Source organism: Penicillium subrubescens (assembly GCF_028828155.1).
Source record: "Penicillium subrubescens strain IBT 31985 chromosome Unknown utg000006l_segment0_segment0, whole genome shotgun sequence".
NCBI classification, from domain to species: domain Eukaryota; kingdom Fungi; phylum Ascomycota; class Eurotiomycetes; order Eurotiales; family Aspergillaceae; genus Penicillium; species Penicillium subrubescens.
In genome coordinates, this window is record NW_026643156.1 from 1,056,647 (window position 1) to 1,080,676 (window position 24,030).

At 46.9% G+C, this 24,030-nt stretch overlaps 8 protein-coding genes across 8 annotated transcripts; 5 read left to right on the top strand and 3 right to left on the bottom strand.

The window, feature by feature from the left end:
- Positions 1-2,507: 2,507 nt before the first annotated feature.
- Positions 2,508-3,775, top strand: N7473_008930 (MBL fold metallo-hydrolase; the record flags this gene model as incomplete). The annotated part of the gene is made up of 5 exons (XM_057154869.1): positions 2,508-2,570; positions 2,726-2,862; positions 2,921-3,061; positions 3,137-3,245; positions 3,299-3,775. The coding sequence occupies 5 exons, from the start codon at positions 2,508-2,510 to the stop codon at positions 3,773-3,775; spliced, it is 927 nt and encodes a 308-aa protein (XP_057005999.1).
- Positions 3,776-5,034: 1,259 nt separating this feature from the next.
- Positions 5,035-5,400, bottom strand: N7473_008931 (DUF1993 domain-containing protein; the record flags this gene model as incomplete). Its single annotated transcript, XM_057154870.1, has 1 exon — positions 5,035-5,400. The coding sequence occupies one exon, from the start codon at positions 5,398-5,400 to the stop codon at positions 5,035-5,037; it is 366 nt and encodes a 121-aa protein (XP_057006000.1).
- Positions 5,401-6,593: 1,193 nt separating this feature from the next.
- N7473_008932 (uncharacterized protein) lies at positions 6,594-7,641 on the top strand (the record flags this gene model as incomplete). The annotated part of the gene is made up of 3 exons (XM_057154871.1): positions 6,594-7,117; positions 7,194-7,454; positions 7,530-7,641. The coding sequence occupies 3 exons, from the start codon at positions 6,594-6,596 to the stop codon at positions 7,639-7,641; spliced, it is 897 nt and encodes a 298-aa protein (XP_057006001.1).
- Positions 7,642-8,429: 788 nt separating this feature from the next.
- On the bottom strand, positions 8,430-9,639 carry N7473_008933 (uncharacterized protein; the record flags this gene model as incomplete). The annotated part of the gene is made up of 3 exons (XM_057154872.1): positions 8,430-9,132; positions 9,186-9,495; positions 9,549-9,639. 3 exons carry the CDS (start codon positions 9,637-9,639, stop codon positions 8,430-8,432), a joined length of 1,104 nt encoding a protein of 367 aa, XP_057006002.1.
- Positions 9,640-13,099: 3,460 nt separating this feature from the next.
- Positions 13,100-13,576, top strand: N7473_008934 (uncharacterized protein; the record flags this gene model as incomplete). The annotated part of the gene is made up of 1 exon (XM_057154873.1): positions 13,100-13,576. The coding sequence occupies one exon, from the start codon at positions 13,100-13,102 to the stop codon at positions 13,574-13,576; it is 477 nt and encodes a 158-aa protein (XP_057006003.1).
- A 2,383-nt stretch (positions 13,577-15,959) lies between these two features.
- Positions 15,960-16,160, top strand: N7473_008935 (uncharacterized protein; the record flags this gene model as incomplete). Its single annotated transcript, XM_057154874.1, has 1 exon — positions 15,960-16,160. One exon carries the CDS (start codon positions 15,960-15,962, stop codon positions 16,158-16,160), a length of 201 nt encoding a protein of 66 aa, XP_057006004.1.
- Positions 16,161-17,783: 1,623 nt separating this feature from the next.
- Positions 17,784-19,229, bottom strand: N7473_008936 (uncharacterized protein; the record flags this gene model as incomplete). Its single annotated transcript, XM_057154875.1, has 8 exons — positions 17,784-17,891; positions 17,941-18,039; positions 18,069-18,227; positions 18,331-18,444; positions 18,523-18,615; positions 18,667-18,877; positions 19,017-19,146; positions 19,196-19,229. 8 exons carry the CDS (start codon positions 19,227-19,229, stop codon positions 17,784-17,786), a joined length of 948 nt encoding a protein of 315 aa, XP_057006005.1.
- Positions 19,230-20,534: 1,305 nt separating this feature from the next.
- N7473_008937 (GMC family oxidoreductase) lies at positions 20,535-22,285 on the top strand (the record flags this gene model as incomplete). The annotated part of the gene is made up of 2 exons (XM_057154876.1): positions 20,535-20,934; positions 20,994-22,285. The coding sequence occupies 2 exons, from the start codon at positions 20,535-20,537 to the stop codon at positions 22,283-22,285; spliced, it is 1,692 nt and encodes a 563-aa protein (XP_057006006.1).
- Positions 22,286-24,030: the final 1,745 nt, after the last annotated feature.

Consider the following 24,030-nt stretch of genomic DNA (forward strand, 5'->3'; position numbering starts at 1 on the left):
GTGGCCTTCTATGTATCCATCCGAGAAAAAAAAACCATCATTGACGATACTATTTGTTCTGCGTTTCCGAATAATAATAAACGACTATATGGTTTTTGGACTCAATTAGATTGAAATCTGGCAAGGCCCGATGCTGTGTTTATCACGGCATTTCTATCACGCTAGAAAGGGGCATACTATTCCTGAACCTTGGATTCGGTCACTCGTTGAAGCCTAGCACCAAGGTCCGTATTGACGCGGCTAAAAAGATCTGTCGAGTAGTTAGAAGCTAGAATGATCGAGGAGAAACGCAAACAAATGAGCCGTAGACTGCATTACGCAATCTGGGCGACTGAACGCTGCTGATGCTACCAGCAAGGTTATCGATGACCCTATCCTGGTGTCCAGGCTCACGTCCAAGAACATCCCATAGGGCTGCAGATTGAACGAAGTCGTCCACAGAATGACTTCATTCCAAGCAGTAGATACCCTGCAGCAAACATACTGTGCTTAAAATTACCCCCGATGTCTCCTGCCCGTCAATTCCAGAGGCGGACATCGTACGAAACTCGGTCAAGTTCGACCGGCATTCCTGTATCAACCTTGTGGTGTCGGGTCAATAACAAGCCTTGAATTGCCGATAAAGCCGCCAATCGGCAGTACCTGACTCCACAAGAGGAGCAAACGCTGGTGGAATATGTCTTGCGGTTAGCGAACAACGACTATCCGTCCCTACTCAAGTTTCTCCGATCGCTCACTCTGGTCATCGCGCTCCAACGATCCTCGATCTTCTAGATCAGTGCTGTAGCTAGGTAGACATATAACGAACGTGGCCCTGTTCTATTGACTATCTTAGTGACCGTTATGTTCAACACCAAAATCTGCGGTGGGTTAGCGCTAGGCGGGTAACGATATTGCAAACCTAACCCTAACCCACGCCTGGTGAGGTCTATATGATACCCAGCACGCCCAAGACCTGCCAGTGGAAAAATGGCCGAGACCGGGTGATTATATTTCGACTCTCTTTAGTTTTGCTGTGTATTTTTCAAACAAAAGCAGTATAAACCCTTAAATATTTTAACAAAGTCAATCTAGGCCTGTTATAATATTCATACCAACGGCAAATCAGTATATCTCTTAATTATGAACACTCTGATAGATTCGGATGACTAAATTTGTCTAGATAATCTCTATCGCTAGGTAGATTTCTCCTCTGCCCTTTCCGCAGTCTTGCTACCTTCTTTGAATATACAGGTGGTTTCCGAAATGTCCTCTTGGCTTGTTACAGAGACCGCTATATGTAGGTGTAGTAGGCGCTCCAACAATAGGACTAACACGGAAATATGGTTCTGGATTCTTATTACCAATATGTCTTGTTATATCGGGAGATACTCCTAATACGATGTTGCTGCTGCCTAGTAATATTTCTATGAAGGTAATAAATATACGACTTAGCTAGTTATTGACAACTAATAATATATCAGTGTCCGGTCAATTAGAATCCTCCAGTTCTGTAGTCAAAAAAGTGATTTTTCAGTACCGGCGGGAGTCGGCGGGCTCTGGCTTCCGTAGCGTTGTGGTATTTACTACCCAACAGTCCAGCTAAATTTTAGTGAGAACCGGATAGGGAAACTCATCTCGTATTGGGTATTTTATTGTGGGCCTTTTGGTGGCGTGTGCAACCGATCTGGCCCTATTAGAAGTCTCCTTGCTATTGGAAGATTTCCTATTAAACTCGGAGGCAGCTTAATTCTCACCGCCGTTTTCTAATTAGCCCAGTCGGCGGGGCTCCGCAAAATTAACCAGTTCTGATTAGGAAGTCTCTCTTCTATTGGACTGTTTCTGTATACGAGGAAAATCCGAAACCTTATTCAAGTTCGCTCTTATGGGCCGGTTAGTTATTTCTCCTGACCCGCTGCGCACGATTTGCAATCATCACCAACTGACTCCGGCCGACACAGTTGGCGTTTATGGCCGGAGCGGAGTTAGCGTAGACATTTGGCCAATGAGGCTGTTATGCGGTAACTCTAGTGACGTTATGGCGCGCTGGCTGCGCCGAATGTTCTGGGCGTGGTATCTTAGAGTCTTCGCCGGCATCGTGAGTATCCGGCGAAGAGAAAGCGGCACTACAAGGTTTCGGACGAACTTCGTCCAGTACCACCGATGGTATGGCAGGCATGAAGGGTTCTTGTGGTCTCTCCTCGATCTATGTGGAGTTAATATTGCCTCTCTTGGCCCCTGTGCTGCTATTTGGCTGCCTTGCTGGAGATTTGCTAGGCCAGGCTAATTGCTACCGGTACGCCGCTAACCCTACGGCACAGGATCAATGCTGTCTAGGATCGTGCTTCCCGCCCTTGCCGTGTGTGGGGTCTGTAGCCATCCCTTCGGATTATGGACTAGAAATGAGAAGGACAAAATTATTTAAATAACCTCCGCCCTTCGTATTGGTGCTCTTCCTATGTTTACAACCGCTTTGTACCTGCTGATATTTATCTCACTGTGAACCACCGAAATCCCCTTAAGCAGCAATGGCTCAGAAGGTTGGTGTTGCTACAGATCTCGGGATTCCACTTTCGCAAAATGTAGTGGATGTGAGCGTCGTCAATAGTACAGCTCGCATTCGCTGTCCATTGGCCTTTTTCGTTAAAGATCCGTTGCCGGGCCATGAGACATTGGATTGTCCAGCCTACGTTTTCCTCGTCGAAAACTCCCAGGGAAAGAAGGTTCTTTTTGATCTGGGCGTCAGGACGGACAAAGAGTCCTTCCCCCGGTCATTCGCAGTGGGTTGGCAGGTCTGCAGATGGATGTAGAGAAGGATATTGCGACTATCCTCAAAGAAGACGGCCGTGTCGTGCCGAGCGAAATTGATTCCATCATTTTGAGGTACGAACCATATCAGAGAACATACTCAGTGTTGCTAACACTGTCCTGGTATACCTAGCCACTGGCACGCCGACCATATTGGCGATCCTTCTACCTTTCCGTCCCATGTCGAACTCGTCGTCGGTTCGGGGTTCAAAGATGCGTTCCTTCCTGGATATCCCGCTGATCCCAATGGAGTGATCTTGGAAAGTGACTATGCGTAGGCCTGCTCCTCGGTCTCCACATCGAGATAGCCCTATCTCACTCACGACGCAACACTAACCTATTGTTTCAGGGGTCGGCCTTTGCGGGAAATTGATTTTGCAGCAGGGCTAGAAATCGGCGGTTTCCACGCTATGGACTTTTTCGGTGACGGCAGTTTCTACTTGCTGGATTCCCCAGGCGTAAGTGCGGCCCAGCTATCGTATATGTCTAGAAAGCTCACTTAACTCTTCAGCACGCTATTGGACATATGTGTGCTTTAGCGCGTACGACCCCTTCGACATTTATATTTATGGGTGCTGACGGCTGCCACCACTGCGGCTCCCTGAGACCCAGCAAGTATCTCCCCCTTCCGCGTGAGCTTTCACCATCGCCGTTCTCCGTTCCGCCGTATTTACAGGGTACGATCTGCCCCGGTTCTGTACTTGAGGCAATTCACCCGAGCCATAGCCGCGTAGAGCCTTATTACAGCCGATTGGCACCTGCTCCAAGCCACAATGTCCCTGTCGCAGAGGCTACTATCGGAAAGATGATACCCTTTGATGCGAGCGAGGATGTCTTCGTCATTATCGCTCATGATAGCAGCTTGTTGGATGTTATAGACTTTTTCCCAGGTCGAGTCAACGAGTGGAAGAAGAACGGATGGAAGGAAGCTGGCCGATGGAGGTTTCTGGAGGATTTCAAAGGTGCTGTGGCGAGAGACTCTAACTAGCCCAAGAATTCATTCACTAGTAGGCATAATATGTATAACTGCCCCCTTTGGCTTGTTCACTAGTGATTTATAGACCTTGCTTGTGATCTCTAATGTGTTCTGTCGGACAGTTCCCGACGGCTCTTGGGTAACCGAGACAAATCTGAATCATTCTCTCTCCATCATCTGATTTGGCTGTTGCATTTTCTCACTGATGATGTTGAGGAATCAGCTCTGTGTATCGCTGGTGACTGTATTATTTCATAATGTTTTGGTATGACAGGTAGTCATATTCATAGAGGGTATAGAGTACTCTTATATTCAGTGGTCATTATAGTCCCCTTCTCCCCCTCGGTCTTCAACACTTAGTTTTTGCTGCCTAGTTGGCGCATTTCTTTCCCTCTCATCCAAAAATATCCTCTTCTCAACAGTAAATGGGCGATCGGGATTATGCGGAAAAGATCTTCTACGTTGGTATCGGAATCTTGATGCTTGTTAGGTATATTTCATATTGTACGAGCACCTACGAATGCCTACATCCCCAGCGCTTACAGAATTCGCGCTATTGCTGTCGGTGAACAAGTTTTGCTTTCATTAATTCTTTTGGATTATGCATGACTCATACCTGCAGAGTTGGTTCATAGTTGATATGTGGAATGGACCGGTTCCTCAGTGTCTTAGAGGACCCTTGGGTTACTCGAGGAGGCACAAAGGTCAGAACAGATAGAAGGATCTGTCTCAGAAACCCGCTTTATTGCGCAAGATACCTATTTCTCTGAAAGCTCCTTCACTCATAGGGTACTTGAAGAAAGATTGCGAAGAGCCTCAATTCCTTGAGCGTAAAGAGCGACTAGGAAGAGCGATCTGCTTCCTCAAATGAATAGTCGGCTGTTTCTCTCCCTTTCATGAAGCCCCTTCCCGTCCTCTCCACTATATAACGAGCTTCCAAGCCAAACAAGAAAGCGCCGATGAAACAAACGATGTATGCTTGAAATGCAACCAAGACATGAAAACCTAAGGAGGACCACAGTGCTAACAACCTATTATTGACCCGTCAACGGTTCCCCCATAACAATAGACAACAAATGGGTCACCTCACAGCAAGTTTACGATGATGCAGAAGGATCAATATCTGCGCAGCATAATCATGGTAAGGAGTTTTGCTGAGCGCTCACTCTGACGAATGCTGGTTTGGTGCGATTCGGTTCGGAAGGAAAAGGGACAGGTAGTCGGACTTGCCGATGTTGACACCCTTGGCACGAAGGATGGCATAGGTTATATTAATATGAAAATAGAAGCAGGGCAAAGCAGGTGATATAAGTCTTCGCTGTAAACTCGAGTTCCTTTGGGCCGGCTTTCATGAGAACTTGATCTGTTTCCTTGCCGGCAAACTTGACTGCCTCCACTGCCTTGAGTAGCTCGACAATCTTAGTGATCCGCTTCTGGAGCTCGGCTACGGTCCTTTCGTTGTCCTCCATGGGAACTGCCTCGGTACCAGCAACGCGAGGTAGTGAGTTCTTGGCCGTATTACTGGCTGTTTGCACCTGGAAGGATAGCGGGAGCATGTCCTCGGCTAGTTTCCAGCCGGCAATGTCGTCGATTGGGATGCCATTCTCCCTGGCGTGATCCGCGCCCATTTCCAGCATGTGCGCTAGCACCTTCAGTCCTTTGACAAAGGTGGGGACACTGAAATCATAGAGAGGCGCCGAAATGATGTGATCTTATGGTTGGGCTGTATCAAACGTGGTGCAATTGATAAGTGAAGGAAATAGTGGGAGAGTGAGAGAAGCAGGCGACCGGTAACAGAGGCTATGTTAACGCCACATAGATCAAAGAGAGACCACAAGAACCCTTCATGCCTGCCATACCATCGGTGGTACCGGACGAACTTCGTCCGAACCTTGTAGTGCCGTTTTGTCTTTGCCGGATGCTCACGATGCCGGCGAAGACTCTAAGATACCACGCCCAGAACATTCGGCGGAGCCAGCGCGCCATAACGTCACAAGACTTACCGCATCTCAGCCTCAGTGGCCAAATGTCTATACTAACTCCGTTCCGGCTATGAATGCGAACTGTGTCGGCCGGAGTTAGTTGGTGATGATTGCAAATCGTGCGCAGCGGGTCAGGAGAAATGACTAACCGGCCTATATAAGAGCGAACTTGAATAAGGTTTCGGATTTTCCTCGTATGCAGAAACAGTCCAATGGAAGAGAGACTTCCCAATCAGGACTGGTTGATTTGCGGAGCCCCGCCGACTGGACCAATTAGGAAACGGCTGTGAGAATTAAGCTGCCTCCGACTTTTTAGATCTTCCAATAGAAGGGAGGCTTCCTAATGCGGGCCAGATCGGCCGCATAAGTGACGCCATCAAAAGATCCACAATAAAGATAAAACAGCGAATACGAGACTGGTTTCCTTATTCGGTCCACTCTGAATTTTCAGTCAATTAGCTCGACTGTTGGGCGGCGTATACCAGTCCTACGGAAGCTGGAGCCCGTAGCAAAGAGAACTGCGAAGCTGGACTCCGATTGAACGGAAACTGATATATTATTAGTTGTCAATAACTAGCTAAGTCGTATTATTATTACCTTCAGAGAAATATTATTAGGCAGCAGCAACACCGTATTGGAAGTATCTCCCGATGTAACAAGACATGTTGGTAATGAGAATCTAGAAACATGTTTCCGCGGTAGTCCCATGGGACCAGGGTGAAGCGTCATCATGAATTGTTATTCACCAAGTGCAGTACGCATTACTTGCCGACCGTATATAAGGGATGAAGGGTGCCTTTCGCGCTTCCCACTACGACATTAACACCGTCTAAATCGTTCCATCCAAGATGAATTTCCCTCAACCTAAGGTCACGTCGCTGCCTCCGAATAGCGACCTCCATGGCAAAACGGCTTTGATCACCGGCGCTACTGCAGGTATCGGCTTAGAGACCGCCCGCCAGCTACTCAAGCTGCATGTCTCTCACCTCGTTCTCGCGGTGAGAAACGTCTCGAAAGGCGAATCTTGCAAACGGGAGCTTCAGCGACTTAACATCCACGCAAAGATCACCGTGTTGGAGCTTGACATGGACAGCTATAAGAGTGTGCAAAGTTTCGCCAAAGTGTTGCAGCTCGAAGTGCCTTCGGTCAATATCCTCCTCCTCAACGCGGGTATTGGACTTCTCAAGCTCGAACGAAGCCCAAGTGGCCACGAACGCGTCACCCAAGTGAATTATCTTTCAAATGCCCTCCTGGTTGCCGAACTATTGCCATACCTCGAGGCAAGCGCGGAGAAGATTGTCCAACCGTCCCGCATCACTTGGGTGGGTAGCAGAATGTACTTTACCACATCTCTCGAGAAAAAGGCGCCCTTGTAAGCCCGGCGAATCGGTGCTTGAGCATATGGACTCGAAGGAATTTTTCTTTCCAAATGAGAGATACAATGACAGCAAGCTTCTGTGTGCCATTTTCATGTACAGCCTCGCTCCGCGACTCGACAAATCCAAGGTGGTCTTGAACATGGTTTGTCCAGGCTTGGTCAACACCAACATGACCGATGTTCTGCCGCTCCATATGCGTATGGTCATGGGTGTCGTGAAGACCCTGTTCGCACGGCCCGTAGAGGTCGGCGGGCGGCTCTTCGTCAATGCGGCCGTCGTAGCAGGGCCAGAATCACATGGAGGATTCCTCGGAGACAAGGAGATCATTGAGTATGAATAACCCCCTGTGTTACCTATCCATCAGCCCATAAAGAGGAATCGTAACTAACGACCCATTGTGATCAGGCCATCTCCGTATCTTCTGTCGCCTGCGGGGCAAGCCGTGCAGAAGAAGCTGTGGGCGGAAACTATCGAGGAATTGGGAACATTGACCAGGCTCCCGAATGAGTTCTCTTAGAGGAGACGAAGCTCTTCGGCCGACCTTCGCTTGTACGCTCCGGTTATCCCACTTCGCGAGGGCAAGGCATCGCTGGATCCTGGCAGTTGATGGTGGCGGGTGAAGGGGAGCCAACGTCCTTATGATTTCTTAGAGGCTGGTACAACATTGAGGGTAGGATGCGAATGTATTAATTATATTTACCTGACTTTCCTTTCATTTGTTTTGTAATGTTATTTAATATTATCAAACTACCATTCACTTATAGCTACCCTGCGGGGGATTCTTCCGGTCATTGTTTTCCCATTATTTCTTCAAGTGGGAAATCGAGAGTGAAACGTTCAAAATATGGAGCTGCGGACTACTTATCCCTCGGTTCTTTTCCCTCGAAAGAGATGGTTAAAAGACGTATTATCGAATCATGATAGGCCAATAGCCGTGAACAAGATACTGCCGACTAGAAAAGCCTGCCAAAGGCTCAAATTGCCATGAAAAACAACAGTATACGCGTAGAGATCTTTCAGTGGTGGAGAACGTGGCGGGTCCAAACAGCGAGAGAGCGCACCGGGCATATCAAATGTCTGTGGCTAGTGCTGCTATTGTTGCATAGTTCACCACAGATGGTGGCAAAACGAAAAGTGGCCAAATCTGATGGAAGTCGGCAACGAATACCATGTATCCCAGTCTATGAAGCCAGAAAGTGCACAGTACAGGCGCTTGAGACCAACGCAAAATATACCTTCATAGATTGCTCACGGAATCGCCCACCCAGAGATGTGTATGAAGGTGCCTTCGCCACATATACAATCCTAGCCACTAGCATTGGCCTCCTGCCAGAGCGCCTGCCCTGATGTATCGTGAATGGCATCAACCCATGGAAATGCAGCAAGGAGTACCTTAGCGTCTTGCCAGCTCATAACTTTCAGGCTGTGCAACGTGCATTTTGCTGCTGAAACCCACACAGGATACTTCCATAGCCTTGAAGCGGCTGCTCCTATGAAAAGCAACCAGAGTAACGTCTCCCGCCCATCCAGGTCAGCGTTGAAAGCTTGCCGAGCTTCTGAAATAAGCATTTCTGCCAAAAGATCATTTTGGGCAACTCGACCATCCCACCCCTGCAGGAACGTCACCAAGAAGGCAGCCAAGCCTAGGTGTACTTTGTTCTGAAGCCGCGAGATCCCGCGGGGTAGGCCGCCAAGTGGCCCAAGGTTGACTAAACGGTAGCCGAGAAAGATAATATCCTGGTACAACTCAATGGCGTCCATTTTCGGCGCATTGCCAAGAATCGCATTATTGAGCAACGATGCCAGAAACAACACGTCGACGAACAGATCTCGATAGTTGGCGGGCAGTGCCCTGGCTGGGTATTGTCCGAAGGCTAGAGGCAGAATGGAGTCATCTGACTGCAGGCACATGCTAGGGAATCCCGATAAGGGTCTGCATCCATTTTCGGCCTCTTTAAGCGTAAACGCCGTGGGTGAGCCTAATTGTAACGAGGACTCCAGATCGATCCTCCAGGAATATTAGTATAAACGCGATTGGTGCGTTTGGCTGCGGGGGCGTACCGCAGCATTTTCTGCCCTAAGCCAGAAGGGCTTCCAGTCAGGTTTGATACTCCACCACGCAACTGAGAAATCTGCCACAGGCCCTGCACGTGAGCAGAACCCTGTTGGAATCGGTTCTGGTGGTGCTCATACTGAGCCATGCTGATTACGGCCGCGATGGTGAAGTCAGTGATCGCACTTTTCAACGAGAGTTTCTGGTTCACCAGGCGGACTGTACGCGATGCATGGCGCAGTGCCTGTAACTTGTTCTCCGATCTGCCCATTATGTTATCCAGGCAGAAGAGGGCCGTCGCCATCGAGCTATGGAAACCTGTAGTCGAGTCAACCGATGCATTTCACGGAGAGATTTCCATTAGAGTGTACAGGCTTCGTCAACAAGCATGTATTGGACACACGTTGGGACGCCAAGACCTCTATAGTCGAGACCGTCATCTAGTTCCGGAGAGAATCGCATCGCGCACAGGAAGGAGATAACTTGGAATTTCTCGTTATTCATCAATATCCACATTCACGCCTAATCTACGCGATACGACAGGGATCTTTTGAGCGTGTGCGATACTCACCTTTCTTTACAAGTCCTTTGGGTTCGCCCGGTAAGAGGTCAGGGCAAAAAAGCCCATCATCGATCGGGCGCTCGATCTCATCATATCTTTCTGTTCTTTCGACTGACGTTCCACCCATAATCAGGGGAACTCGGAATTCTGTCGTGGTGTTCGTCAACACTTCTTTCCTAGACATGCGTGAGATCTTCCTGCCCTTGTTTCTCCCCAAGGCTGCATGCCTGCGGATCCGCTTCCTCGTAGCATCATTGAAAACGTTATCGTTGTTGATAAATTGGAATGGCATACTGAAAGTCGCGCCGTTGCCGGACGGTGAGAGAAGGTAAATGGCCGCAGCGGCGAGATCGCTAATGCGTTCCTCTTGAATCGGCAATGACTAAGCAGAGGTGATTGAACCCGAGGCACCTTCGGGAGCTCAGCCTCACGGGAACGCCATGCTGGCTGACCCATAAGTACAAGCCACAACTAACTTACAAACAGCGTCAATTAGTCAACAGTGAGGCTGTCGAACAACTTACAGTGGTTGCCTACAGCGACGGCATAAGTACATCCCGATAGCTTAGATAACTACGTTTTTGGGTATCACTATATAGTAAATAACGATACGCGAGCAGGCAGAGATATATAATATCTAACACTCGACTAGACGAAATTACTATAAGCCACTCCTGGGCGATCAATTAACGGAAACACAGAAGTTCTAGGATGCCGAACAAGTCTATAAATCTAAAACTGAGCAATGACCACTCATATTCCAGGCTTGAATTTCCTGCTCAGCCTTACGCTTCTCCTCTGATTTGGAAGGGGGCTTATCCCTGCCTTTCGACCTGCTTTTCCTCATGTGGTCTTTCGTCACTGTTATGTCTCGTTTCTTCTGCGCCTCAACGATATCTTCGTAGCTCATTACTTTTGCGTGTCCTATAACTGTCGTGCCACTAGGCTTTTAGCAGATCTTTTCATTGTTCTGCTTAAATAGGATCCGGCTCTCCTCCAGCAACAAGGCGCGCTCCGCAAAGACCCTTTCGGCGGCGCGGCTAAGTGTCTACAGGCGATGCTTGTATACACTATCCAGATTCTGAGTGTCTTTCTCTACCTCGCTACGAAGCAAAGAGTACTGGTCAGAGGTATTTGGAGTGTGACAGACGTTAAACGATACGGTCTGAGGATCCACAGGGATCGTGGTCTGTATCTCGGTTCGGGGCGCTGGAAACTCTCGGAGGACGCGAGACGGATCGAATGGAAAGAGGCCGCTCTTCGACCAGGCGGATCGTATATTCCAGGGTTTAAATGCCTCATTTCAGGCGCTGTTATAAAGATAGGTGAAGTGTAGCTTGCCGATTGTATTCACACTAGCCCGGTATGCCTGCTCAACCTGTGCCCGATATACCGTTTTCAGAGGACCGAAGACGCTTATATCGCACGGCTACAGTTTGTGAGATATATAAGAGGGGAGATAACACAGGATTATACGGTTAGCAAGGCAAAATTTTATAACCTCTAAAGACTTATAAGTTCCTAAACTATCGCAGATTAAGAGTCGTGGCCGATCGCCTACTCGATCTCGAGTCTACGGATCGAACATATGTTCCACCTAGTACAGACTAACGTCTTTGTTCGTATAGCCTGTTTCGGAGCAGGCAAAATGCTATCCGGGGGTAGGGTGAGTGGTCCACGAGCTACGATAGGTAGCGGCCGGCTAGGTAATAAGAGGATCGAGGCACCGGCTATCGGCGGAAATACATTCGATTGCTATAACTAGCGTCCGCTTCACCGTAGTCCCTCGATGCTTTCTCAAATCGTCTCTGTAGACAAGGACTTTGAGGGATTTGAGAACGCTAAGCAGAACTCCGGTCTCGTCCATATTATATACATTTTCCGGGAGAATAGCGGGATCGGCTAGCTCTCGGCTAATAATAGCAAACCGAGGTCGGACTTTGTCTTCGATCTACCGGTCATCTCGCTTCCAATCGATCGCTCGTAACCGTCGCGCTTTCTACTGCGGGTAGCGTAGGTAAAAGTCCTGCGGCCAATTCTTCCCGGAGGTCGGATCTTAAGGCGGGGATCTGTGATCTAGAAAGTCGAGGATCGTTAGCGCGCAATAACCAGAGCGAGCGATCGTAGAAACCTAACTAGAAGCGGATAGCCATTGTCCGCTAACCGCAGCACATATTCTACCAGTGCTTGCTCCTCTTGCGGGGTAAGATACTGCTGCTTAGCGGCTTTATCGGCAATAGAAGGCCAGTTATTAGCCCGACGCCACAAGGTAGATACAGGGATCCCAGTCGATCTCGACCTGGTTGCGTACGATGTCCGCCCCTGACGTTGATAGATAGGAGACATCGAGGGGAATTTTAAGCACAGCCTGCTGTAAGAAATCTGCTGGTTGAAATAGAACCAACCATTCAGATTTTAAGAGGGTATAGGAGTAAATACTGCGAATCATACGGATAACAACGAGGGGTGGAGGTTCCCGGTATATGTTACAATACCTTATATTAGTACTAGAATTATTCTTAACTTGTAACTTAAGTAAGGTAATGTTGGAAACAACTTTCACTCGTCAGACTCAGCGAATTCAAATTTTTAAAAAGGCTAAAGCCTACTAAATCTCTATATGAAGTTTCACCATACTATAAGTAACAATATCGGGGAATGCTGAACATATTTTACTCATCCTATGACTATTAATGTATTTGCTAGACTAAACAATCGCCATCTCGTTCAACAATCATAGTTAATTCATGCAAGGCAGTCGATAATAGTGATACTGTATCTATAATCTGCCTTAATAACTCGTGGTTTGACTGTTGAAAAACAAGAGATGATTTCAACACTGTTATTTGAGTATTATAGTTGCTGGTATATACGGTATTGATAAAAATAAAAAATATATGACTATTAACATTAATAGCCTTCAAACTATAGCACAGGCAAAGAGCTGTAAAACTTAAAAATTGACCTTAGATAGCGCCCCTTTTAACCGTTGAACACTAAGAGGAAAATTGAATATTGCCCACTGAGCAAAAAGTAAACAGTCTCAAAATAGAAGTTGGTAGGGCGGTCTATGGCGGTGCGTAGCGGCCATTCTCCAGTGCATAAAACCTATCATAAAATTGACCGCTTTTCCCTCCGCCCTAGCCAGATTAGGTCACATGACCCCTTTGATCTATATAGATATTCAAGCTTTCATGACTATCTTCCCTCTTCACACTTCCTCCTACCCAACCACCCCTACCTCCAGTATACGGTAGTATTGATAAGCCTTTCCCTATTAGGAAATTGATGCTGATTGGATTTTATTGCAGAAATCGCCGTATTCGGCAGCTCGCAGCTCGCTATCCTTCGGCCTCCGCCATGTGCCCCCAGCTTGATCTTGAGCCCTACCGGAGGGAAATCACCCAACTTGCGGGTTCGAATTGCTCGCATGAGGCTATTCGCATCTTCCTTCTCCATACGCACGGCGTGTGCGCTTCCACGAATACGATATCCCGGCGCCTACAGTCCTGGGGCCTCCGTACACGCCGGCTTTACCTACCTGCAGGCGCTCGCGATGCGATCGTATGTGAGCTCCTCCGGCTATCATTGAGTACTGAGGAGATCCTTATGATCCTTGCGAAGAAGGGTATGCCATCCTCTGAACGTACCCTACGCCGCACTCGAAAGAAACTTGGTATTCGGCTCCGCATTGACGATCCTCGCGAGCGCGAAGCGCAGGAAGAAGAGGTCGAGTTGATTCTTATGACGGAAGATCAGATTGGAGAGATCGAAGGATATAGCCGCCGTTTACAACGGGTCTTCTTACGCCGCCATAGAATATTCATCTCTGAGTAAGATGACCGCCTTCATTGTTAAGATAGTCGCTCCGGATGAGAATATAGCTAACGACTATATAATAATAGAGCCCGGGCCTACGAAATCTACCGATCGATTAATCCTAGTGCTATTGAGCGGCGCCAAGCTGGCCTACAACGGCGGCGAAAGGCCTACACCTGCGAGGGGCCTAATACAGTGTGGCACCTTAACGGCTATATAAAGCTAGAGCCTTTTGGGATTGAGATATACGCAGCCATTGATAGCTACTCTCGGTGCATTATGTGGATATACGTAGGAATATCTGCGCGTACCGCAGTAAGTGTGCTTCGTCAATACCTTAACTACGCTGCTTCTAATAGGTATTTACCACGAAAACTTCGCACCGACCTTAGTACTGAAACAGTGCTAATTAGTGATGCTCATCTTATGCTCCGTCAAAACCCTCCATTAACATCAGATATTCTTCCATCGAGATCGCTTCCATCGTCATCGAGATTGCTTCCATCAACATTAGATCCAGCAACATTGCAATCTCTTCTCCAGCTAAGAGAATATTTTATCTACGGCCGGAGTGTTGAAAATCAGCGAATTGAATCCTGGTAGGGACAGCTTTCTACATCGAGCCTATTCGTTTATCATAAATACTTCAATCAGCTACTAAATAATAGAATCTTCTCAAAGCAATGTATCCCTGAGCAGGTAAGTAGAAGTATTCCGGCGACACATTTCCTTATAATATTATACTAATCGATGTCTAGATAGCACTTCTCTCTATATACATACCTATTCTCCGTTCTCGAATTCATTCATTTGTTAACGATATCTGGAATATACACCGTATTCGCCCGCAGGCTAAGCGGCCACATATAGTCCCAGGGAAGCCGATTATGAATTACTACTACCCTGGCCCAGGCGTTCCTGATTGCCAGGAGCCTCTTGATTATAATCTTCTAGACTAGTATAATTCTATATTCTACTATTCTGTGATTTTCTAATACTATTCTATTAGGCTCCAGCAGGATATAGCTGAATGGGACCCTGCTGAATATCTTCCATCTGCTACTCTAGCTTAGTGTCATACGCAGCTTTATGAAATTGGGCTCCAGGAGGTAGGCGAGCCATTTAACCCTGAGGATCCTCTTATTCAGCTCCGTGGTGAGAGAGAGCAGCCATATCGCTAGGTCTATAAAGCCCTACGCGAGCGGGCCCTTTTATACTACCAATCAGGTGCCTTACCTATATTAGAGGTTAGTACTAGGCCCCTTAGCGCGTTTAGATGGGGCCCGAACACCCAATAGCAGCAGGGCGCGGAAGTAGAAGCAGCTGAATACAAGGATCCTGATCCTTTATGATATTTCCTTTTCCATCGTCTATCTTATCCTTGCTATCGTTCATCTCATCCTTTCCATTATTCATCTCATCCTTGCTATCGTTCATCTCATCCTTTCTCTTGTTTATATTATCTTTTCTATCGACTATATCCTCAAAAAAATCTGTCTTCTTTTATCGCAAAAATAGCATCCCAGCAGGCTGTTCCTATCGAAACTATACTAGCTGCTATCTATCAACTAGGAGCTACACTATCAGCAGCTGCAAATACACCGTCGCCATCGATTTCATCCAGTACATCATCAATTCTACTCAGTACACCATCAATTCTACCCAGTACACCATCGATTCCAACCGGTAGATCATCAATTTCAACCAGCGCACCATCGGTTCCGGGTATACAGGCACCGCCACAGCTCAATACACGCTTTGCGGCTCTCTCTAGTACTACAAGCCAGGCCCGAAATGCTTATACTAGGCGCCTACCACTAGTGGTTAAGCCTCCGGTTGATGAGGATATTGTATTCAATATAACCTACTACCTAAAAGTAGTGGATTATGATATTCACCCAATCAAGGGTAATATTCCTTACTCTCTAAATCATATTCCTATCTCTCTAGTTCATATGCTAATCACTAGAGTATAGATGCCCATACCACGATATACGTATCATCCTCTCAGCAATAGAGCTCCCTACATGTCTTCTTATCCGATCTACATCGCCGACTACAAGGTTTACGCAGCGCTGATTACTCGGCGGATATCGAGGATACTCCCTTACTCGCTCGGGACGTATTTCCGACTAGTAAGACTAGGCCATTAACAGCGCGCTAGCTCGAACCTACTAGTTTTACTAGTGATAGTGACCCTACAGTGTTGACTATCCAGCAACTTTGTCGAGTAGCGAGCAAGGAGAAGGGCATGCCCATCTTCCATGTCATTATACAACGATCACAGCAGGGGGAAGGTAGGCTAACGTACAGGCCGCTATCAGTTGAATCTGAAGACGCAGCTACATACATAGAACGCGTGGCAGAGGAACGCCTAGCTAGGGAACGCTTAGCTACCATCATGGATGGCACAGCTTCCATCGTGGATGGCCCAGCTTCCATCGTGGATGGCCCAGCTTCCATCGTGGATGGCCCAGCTTCCATCGTGGCAGAGCCTACACAGCGCAGGGCTAGCCAGAATGCATCAAAGAAGGGAAGACCTCGTAATTCTCCTCCGCCAGCTATAGTGCAAAGGAACCTGCGTCGGCGACGTCGAAAATGATGAATACTATGCATTTTTGCTAGTACTATGTCCTATATTCATGTACTTAGAGAGCAGTAGTGAATTGATTGTATTTGTTGGGTGTATAAGATCTATTTCCAAGACCTCTGTGATAATGCATGAAAATTAGGTAGTGGTGTAGAAGAATTCAACAGCGATGGGACTTGGCCAAATTTTAATGGAACTTGGCTAAATCGGAATTCTGCCGGCGAAATCTGAATAATAATTATGCACTGGAGAATGGCCGCTACGCACCGCCGTAGCGGTCAGTTTGATAAAACCGAACGTGCTATTTGGCCGTGACCGTCAACGGCCGAGCAAACATCGCTACGTTTATCTGGGCAAACTTCATCGTTTAACGGTTTTTACTAGGACCGTTGATAAGATACAAGGTTAAACGGTAGTTTGTGGTGCTTTTGGTAGAACCCTATATCTTGCTGCCTTGAGTTATAGGTCACGTGGAGTTTAGGGTTAACGGGATCCCCCGAGGGATAGGAAATGAAGTGCTGGAATTTTTTTCGGATCGCACTGGAGGCTGGCCCTACGTAAACCTTCTTCTCACAAGGAGCTAAGTCTAAAGAGGCTAGCCCTGAGCTAAACTAAATCTGATTGTCGTTTGAGTTGTAGCATATGATGTCGCGCTAAGACTGATGGAGGTACTAGGCTATTCATTTAAGGTTATGATAATAAGCTTTTGTCGGACATAGAGTTTAGAGGGTATAGATAGAGTGGCACGATAAATAGCGGTAAAGCATTTTCTCTATAGGTAGATGACTTTCCCTGCAGCACTGTATACGCTTATAGTTTGATGTGGTCCTGAAATGCTTCAAGGAAAGTCATGTTTCCTTAAAGCAGCTAATCACCGACTTGCAGAGGTCGCGTGGCGCGGCTATTCCGTTTAAGGGCGGTAGCAATTTCTATACACTAAATTTCCATACACTAAGTTATATGATCGTTACAGTTCCTGTGTATTCCCTTTTTCAGTATTATTATTTAATGTACCTTTATACTGCCAAGACTTCCACTAGAATTGGCATCTTCTCAGGTAAGACAATCATAATGATATTAAAATCCAACATAGATAACTAGTTCGGCGAAATAATGCTACGGAGACTTTCTCATCTATCCCATGTGTTTTCGTGGATGATCTTGGCGTCGTAGTAGCAAAGAGCTGGTTCTCGAGTAGTGCCTGTGGTCCTGTAACCTGCCACGCTCACAGGGTGTAATTTTGTGTTGAATCGAGCTATCAACTAAGAAATCAAATGATCCTTTCTTACACTCTTCTATAGCATATTTCAATATGCGGGGTAGGAGTGACCTTGTTTGAATGTGCGAGTACCTGGGGGGCGTTTCATTACACAGGGCATTTCATGTCACCGGGACGGAGGTTAAGGCATCAGTAGAAGGGCGGCCCCAGAGGCGGTCAATCTTATACATGATTTAGCACCAGTCTTGCTTATTAATTATGCACTGGAGAATGGCCGCAACGCACCGCCGTAGCAGTAGACTGGCGCTTTGGCCACATTGGTGGGCAGTTGTTGACGCCAAGACGGTAGCGAGCTGCATCTGGGTATGCGAACAAACGGGCCTGCAGAACTAATTCAAAAATTAGAAAGTATCTCATTAGGATATTATCAGTGTCTTCCTAGGATCCGCAGAAGCGGCAAATTCGGGGACCATAGTGGATGGCGAGAAGGCCGCCTGTTCGATATCTGTGAAATAGTTGTTGGGCTAAACGGTTAGCACAAACTTATTCAGATAGGAAGATCGTATCACTCACATTGCGATTTAAAGTTATTTTGCCGATTTTCCTCAACGGAAAATCCTTATGTGGCCAGACCTTCGTCATGTCGAAGATATTCCAACGGTAGTTTTGAGCCTCAGAAGGGTTATCATGTGAACAAAAACGTCCCACTCCGGAAATTCCTTTCTTTCGATGGCCTCATACATATCCCTAATCATATAGTCGGGATCCTCTCCTGCGATCCGAGTTGTCTCTTCATGTGTAAGGTTCTTCACCCTTTGGCGAGACTTGATGTGAATCTTGGTGTAGTTGAAGGAGCCGTTCTAGGTATAATCGATCAGTATGAGCCAGTTATAGCAGTTGCTATTTCGTTGCCTCTTTGACCCACTTGTAAGTGTGTCAACTATATGAGTTGAGGAACCGAACAGATTCAGGGGTTCCTCTGTCACTAAAGAGGACCAAAAGTTGATGAATTCCCTCCGGGTTTCCGACATGGAAGCTGGGAAGTGTCAATACGGTGATAGTTGTGTATAATATGGTCTTAAAGAGCCTTACTCCCAAAACTTATTGATGCTAGTTCAGTACTTCTGTCGATTCCAAAAAGCATGTGAAACTTACCATATTCGGATCGGGCAAGTGGGTTCGTGGGTTTCGCTTATGGGAACGGTTCACTGAGTGGAATTTGATAGGGTCGCGAATAAAAAACACGGGCTTAGAATAATATCAGCTTGTGTGCACCAAATTAGAATGACGAAATGTTACAGTGTTGTTGAAAACCCGGTCCAGGTTACCCTCATCGGTGTACATCTTCATGGCCCAGCCATGAACATCTCGGGCAGTATCGGCAGAGCCTGACTCGGGCCCGACAGTAGAAACACGAAGCAGAAGCGGCGTTCTCTTTCCAGCTTTGCTAAGGAAGCTCGCACAAGTCAAGTCGGAAGAGTCTTCACTCGCTTCGAATTCTCCGTAAGCACTGGAAGAAAGTCATGATTAATGCGCACCAAGCCAGCAGATAGGGATTGAATTCACCCACCCAACAGCCTTTGCATGGACAACTCTACAACGGCAATTAGCAACATGTCAAATTAACGCAAAGAAATTATTGCTCATACCGCTCAGGGATTCTTTCGCGGTTGAAGTGCGCAAGTGTTTCAATGAGCTGGGTGTCCTGAAGGAGACCCAAACCGCTCGGACCACGATTCCGAATTAAAACTGCGGTGCTGTCGCTAGCGAAAGGACATCCTATCTCAATCTTAGTAGACATAACTCTTCGGCTCGTAGAAAAAATCACCTTCAGCAAGAGTATAATACTTATCGGCAGACATGATTGCGTGTAAGAGGTAAGTGTCAGTAAAGAGAAGATGTGAACGATTGTAGGAGGAAAGACAGTTGGATATAAAATAATTTGCGGGTTCCGGTCATAGTCAATCACTGATCCAAGATAATTCATCACCCCTTAATGTGCCAGGGAATCTCAATATGCCTACGCCGTGTATCGATGGTCCTATACGGACTTCCTCGAGCCACGCCGATAAAAAATTGCCCAGATTTGGCAACTCATCGACCACACTGTAATAGTCCTACATGGCGGATAAACTTGAATTCAGAAATTCTGCTAGTGAAGTGTTCCAAGATGTCAACTTACCTCATCATTTAACTATGTTACTTTATTTAGTAGTACTACCAAAGCTGGCAAGGCGGGTAGGATCCGTACAAAGCCTCTAATTGGCCATACAGTATTTCCTAACCCCATATTCACGCGTCAAAATCACATACTCATGCCATACGGAGCACCTTTGTTGATCCTTTGACGAGTCACATTCAACTGAGCAATTACAAGGGCCACTGAGATATCAGTCCCTGACAGTTACAATCCCATCTTCCTACTCCCGATATCCGCCACGGATTCTGTATCTTTAGGTGCTGCGTTGAGGCCAAGCGTCTAAATTTTGATCGTCGTGCCGCTTTTTCGGGGCTACGGGCCGGATGGTCATTAACCTGATGAATTTAGATTATGCAAGGACTCAAAATCAGGAGTCTCAGGCGACGTCACCTGGTGCATCAAGGCTAGTTGGTTTGGCTCTCCACCTGGAATTTATCGGTACCCATGAATGAGGAACACGTATGCTTCCCTCACATTTTGAACTGTTTACTCTTGCTCGAAGGGGAGATTGTAGGATGCATGGAGGGACCCGCGCCATCCAGACCCCCTGTAAAGTGTGTATGCTCGCTGATCACTGGCTTTCAGCCAACAATTAAGCCGGTCGAAGATATGGTGAGCTTCTCACAGCACTTCTAGTTGGTTCGTCATAATTTCCACTTTCTCCTATGTTACATTTTGAACAAAAGGCTGACGAATTTCAGGACAACACCAATGCAATTATGTGGTAGTTGAAGAGTGGCGGTCGTCATAGGCTTGATGATGGATCAGGAACCCCTCTGTATATGCAGATTGAAAATAGTGAAACTAGGATTCTATGACAGGCTCATGGGCCGGCTCAGATAACAAACTGGATATAAAACCACGATGTTCGGACCGGTTCACCTGTACTTTATTATTTCACTCACATCTTTCAACTTCTCTTTTCACTTTTCTGTTAGACTCCATCCATCCGGCAGAGCTCTACATCATGTCTCCACAAGATGGTGCCCGTTTCGACTTCATTGTCGTTGGTGGTGGGACCGCAGGCAATATAGTTGCCTCCCGGCTGGCGGAGAACCCTGACGTTCGCGTTCTCATTGTCGAAGCTGGTATAGCCACTTCTAAAGACAATGAAGAGATCCGAACCCCAGGACTTGCTATGGAATTGCGAGGCTCCCAATATGACTGGGCCTTCAAGACCACTATGGTTAAGCGTGACGACTACGAGCGCGTTGAGAAGCCTAATACGCGCGGCAAGGCCTTGGGTGGTAGCTCTTCCCTGAACTACTTCTCCTGGGTTCCTGGATCTAAGGGAACCTATGACCTTTGGGAGAAATATGGTGGAAAAGAGTGGACCTGGGAACCTCTTGTCCACTACCTTCGCAAAAGTGTTACCTATCATGACGACGCGGGCATCTATCCTCCTGAGCTAAAAAAATTGGATTAGGAGGCCCTATTCCAATTGCGCACGCCGATTTGATCCCTGAGATGAAGGGCTTCCGTGAGCTGCTCACGAAGGCCTGGAAGTCTACTGGAGAGCCTATCACCGAAAATATCTTTGACGGTGAAATGCGTGGCCTTGTGCATAGCGTCAATACAATCTACCATGGTCGCCGGTCTGGTAGTTTCCTTGCGCTTGACGGAAAATCCAACATCACTATTTTACCCGAGGTCCACTCTAAGTCTCTTATTATCAATCGCGCCGATCGGACCGTAAAGGGTATCACTGTGATTACCTCTTCCGGTCAAGAATTGAACTTTTATGCTGAACGCGAAGTTATCGTATCCCAGGGTGTGTTCGAGACCCCGAAGCTTCTTATGCTTAGTGGTATTGGACCGGCTCAGGAACTGAACAAGCATAACATTCCCGTTATTGTCGACTCCCCCCATGTTGGCCAACATCTGCTTGACCACCCTGGTGTTCCATTCGTTCTTCGTCTTAAAGATGAGTTCTCTATGGATAGCCACGTCCTCCGTCAAGGCAAACTTCGCGACCAAGTCCTGTCCACTTATTCGAAGGGTCACGCCGGTCCTATGGGCTCTCCCTTCCTAGAACTGATTGGTTTCCCTCGGATTGACTCATATCTCGAGAAGTCGCCGGAGTATCGCAAGGCTAAGGCTGCGAACAATAACCTTGATCCATTCTGCCCACAAGGACAACCGCATTTCGAGCTCGATTTCATTCCCCTGTTTGGTAGCGCGTTCCAGTGGCACTTCCCCCATCCCTTGAAGGGCAGTTACATGACAGTTATGGTTGACCTTGTCCGGCCTGTTTCTGAAGGTGGCGAGGTGACCTTGAACAGCGCGGACCCCCTTCAGCAGGCTAATATTAACCTTAACTACTTCAGCAATGATCTCGATATCATCGCTATTCGCGAAGGTATCAGATTTACCTATGATGTTCTGAAGAACGGCGAAGGATTTAAGGATATCGTTGAGGATGACTATCCCTGGGATATGCCGCTCGATGATGATGAAGCCATGAAGAGAACTGTTCTCGACCGTTCCCAGACTTCCTTCCACCCTTGCGGAACCGCTCGTCTTTCCAAGGACATCAAACAGGGTGTTGTTGACCCTGGTCTCAAGGTGCATGGAATTCACAACCTCCGCGTCATTGACGCTTCTGTTATCCCCGAGATCCCGGATTGTCGTATTCAGAACACCGTTTACATGATCGGTGAGAAGGGTGCTGATGCCATCAAGCGTGACCACGCGGATCTCTACAAATTGGGGTCCTAGAATTTACGATAGGCCCTACTCTTCAATTGCTCAATTCCGTTCTTACTCTGCCGCTTCCTATGAGTTAGTGAAATGTCTATTAAGATTGAAGAATATGTACGTAGTGAACAACCGCATCTTTCATCATTCATCGTCCTCATAAATGGCGCTTCTTATTATAACGTACGAGCTGCCATTGTCTTTCTATTTTATATACATTCACGTCTAAAATTTCGTTCATGGAAGGACCGCACGACTTCATTCTCAGATGCGGATATAGTTCGTGTTTAACGCTCCTTCCATGCCCGCTTGTCCCAAGAATTCATTCTCCGGGAGGTCATCAGGATATGAATACTGATCATGAGGTCCTGGGCGTTTAGATTACAGATGGACGGTCAGCAATCTCTTAGGGGAATGTAATGAAATACGTATGCCGATGACCGTGACTTTGAACTTCGCGATCTAAGGTCTCTTGGTTTTTTTCTGGATAACGGAGAAACCGCTATCTTAGGGGTTTGGAACCCGGTTGGTGCATTCTTGGGTGATGTAATTTATTGAAGATGAGGTGTTTTCCACTGCTGTCGTAGGTCTTTTCTGTGGGAGCCGTCTTACCTTATACAATCTACCTAAAAATGGGAAAACTCCCCCTCTCCGCCCAGAGATCGCTGACCCTTATAAATAGTGTTGACGCTATGGATTAGAATCTTCTGACATTTCAGGCTGGAAGGGTCAAGCAAAGGAGAAAGAAATAGTTAATTATTGTCCTGTTGCATATTCTACGTGATAGTTTGGAGTCGCTGAGATGGACAATTTGGAGGATTTTACGCTCTAATTAATAATGCCTCGAACGACTATAGGACTACGCTATTATAGGATGTGACTTTTGTCTTATTTTATCCATAATATTAGTCTATCTAACAGACAGAGCTCAAGTCCATGGAGTGCTAGTGGATTTATGCCACGTAAAGACCCCGTTAAAGTAACAATTTGGTTTTTCAGCAGAAGGTTCTCTTTCCTGTGTGCAAACTGATCCCAGATAAGTTCAGAAAGTTTTTCTTCCGAGTCGACCCAAATTTCATAAGACGTGAAGAGCAGAGATTCAAGGGAAGGCAGGTCGATGCGCCACGTATTTATATCATCTTCATGTCTCCATTGTGTAATTCCGACGCAGATGAAAATGATGGTTGCAAAAACGGACATTTCTGGGCCATGTTCCGAATAGATGTCTCTATCGTGTGGTTTCTTTTCAGAACATTTCTGTCGTAATAAGCTGATGGCGTTTCCCAAGTGCCGCAGATCAGGCGAATTCATTTCTTTTAGGCGTGGGCTCTGAATAGACCGAGGTGGATAGGAAAGACTTAGTGCGTCGCAAAAGAAATCACTCAGCGCTTTCACTGAAAAGCCATACCAGCTTGGCTCCGGCGTGAGATATACTCTGTCAGCCAGAATTGTAGTTAGGAACAAGTCTTGTGGCCGCCCCAATTGTCAATCAACTTACACAGATAAAGCCAACTGAAGCTTCCAATTGGTTTCAAAGGTTTTGTAACCTCCTCTTGCTTCTACCATTTGACGCAGCCCGTTTTTGTGCAAATCAGATCGCTCAGAAGTTCCCCAGTGTCGCTAATATGATTTGTGTCAATTAAGTTTTGATTCACTGGAATATATGGCAAGCAAACGCAAGTGAAACCAATATCGACTGACCTCGAATGTGAAAAGTCTTAAAACAGCCGCAAAGACCTCATCATTCAATGCAGTAGCTGGATCAC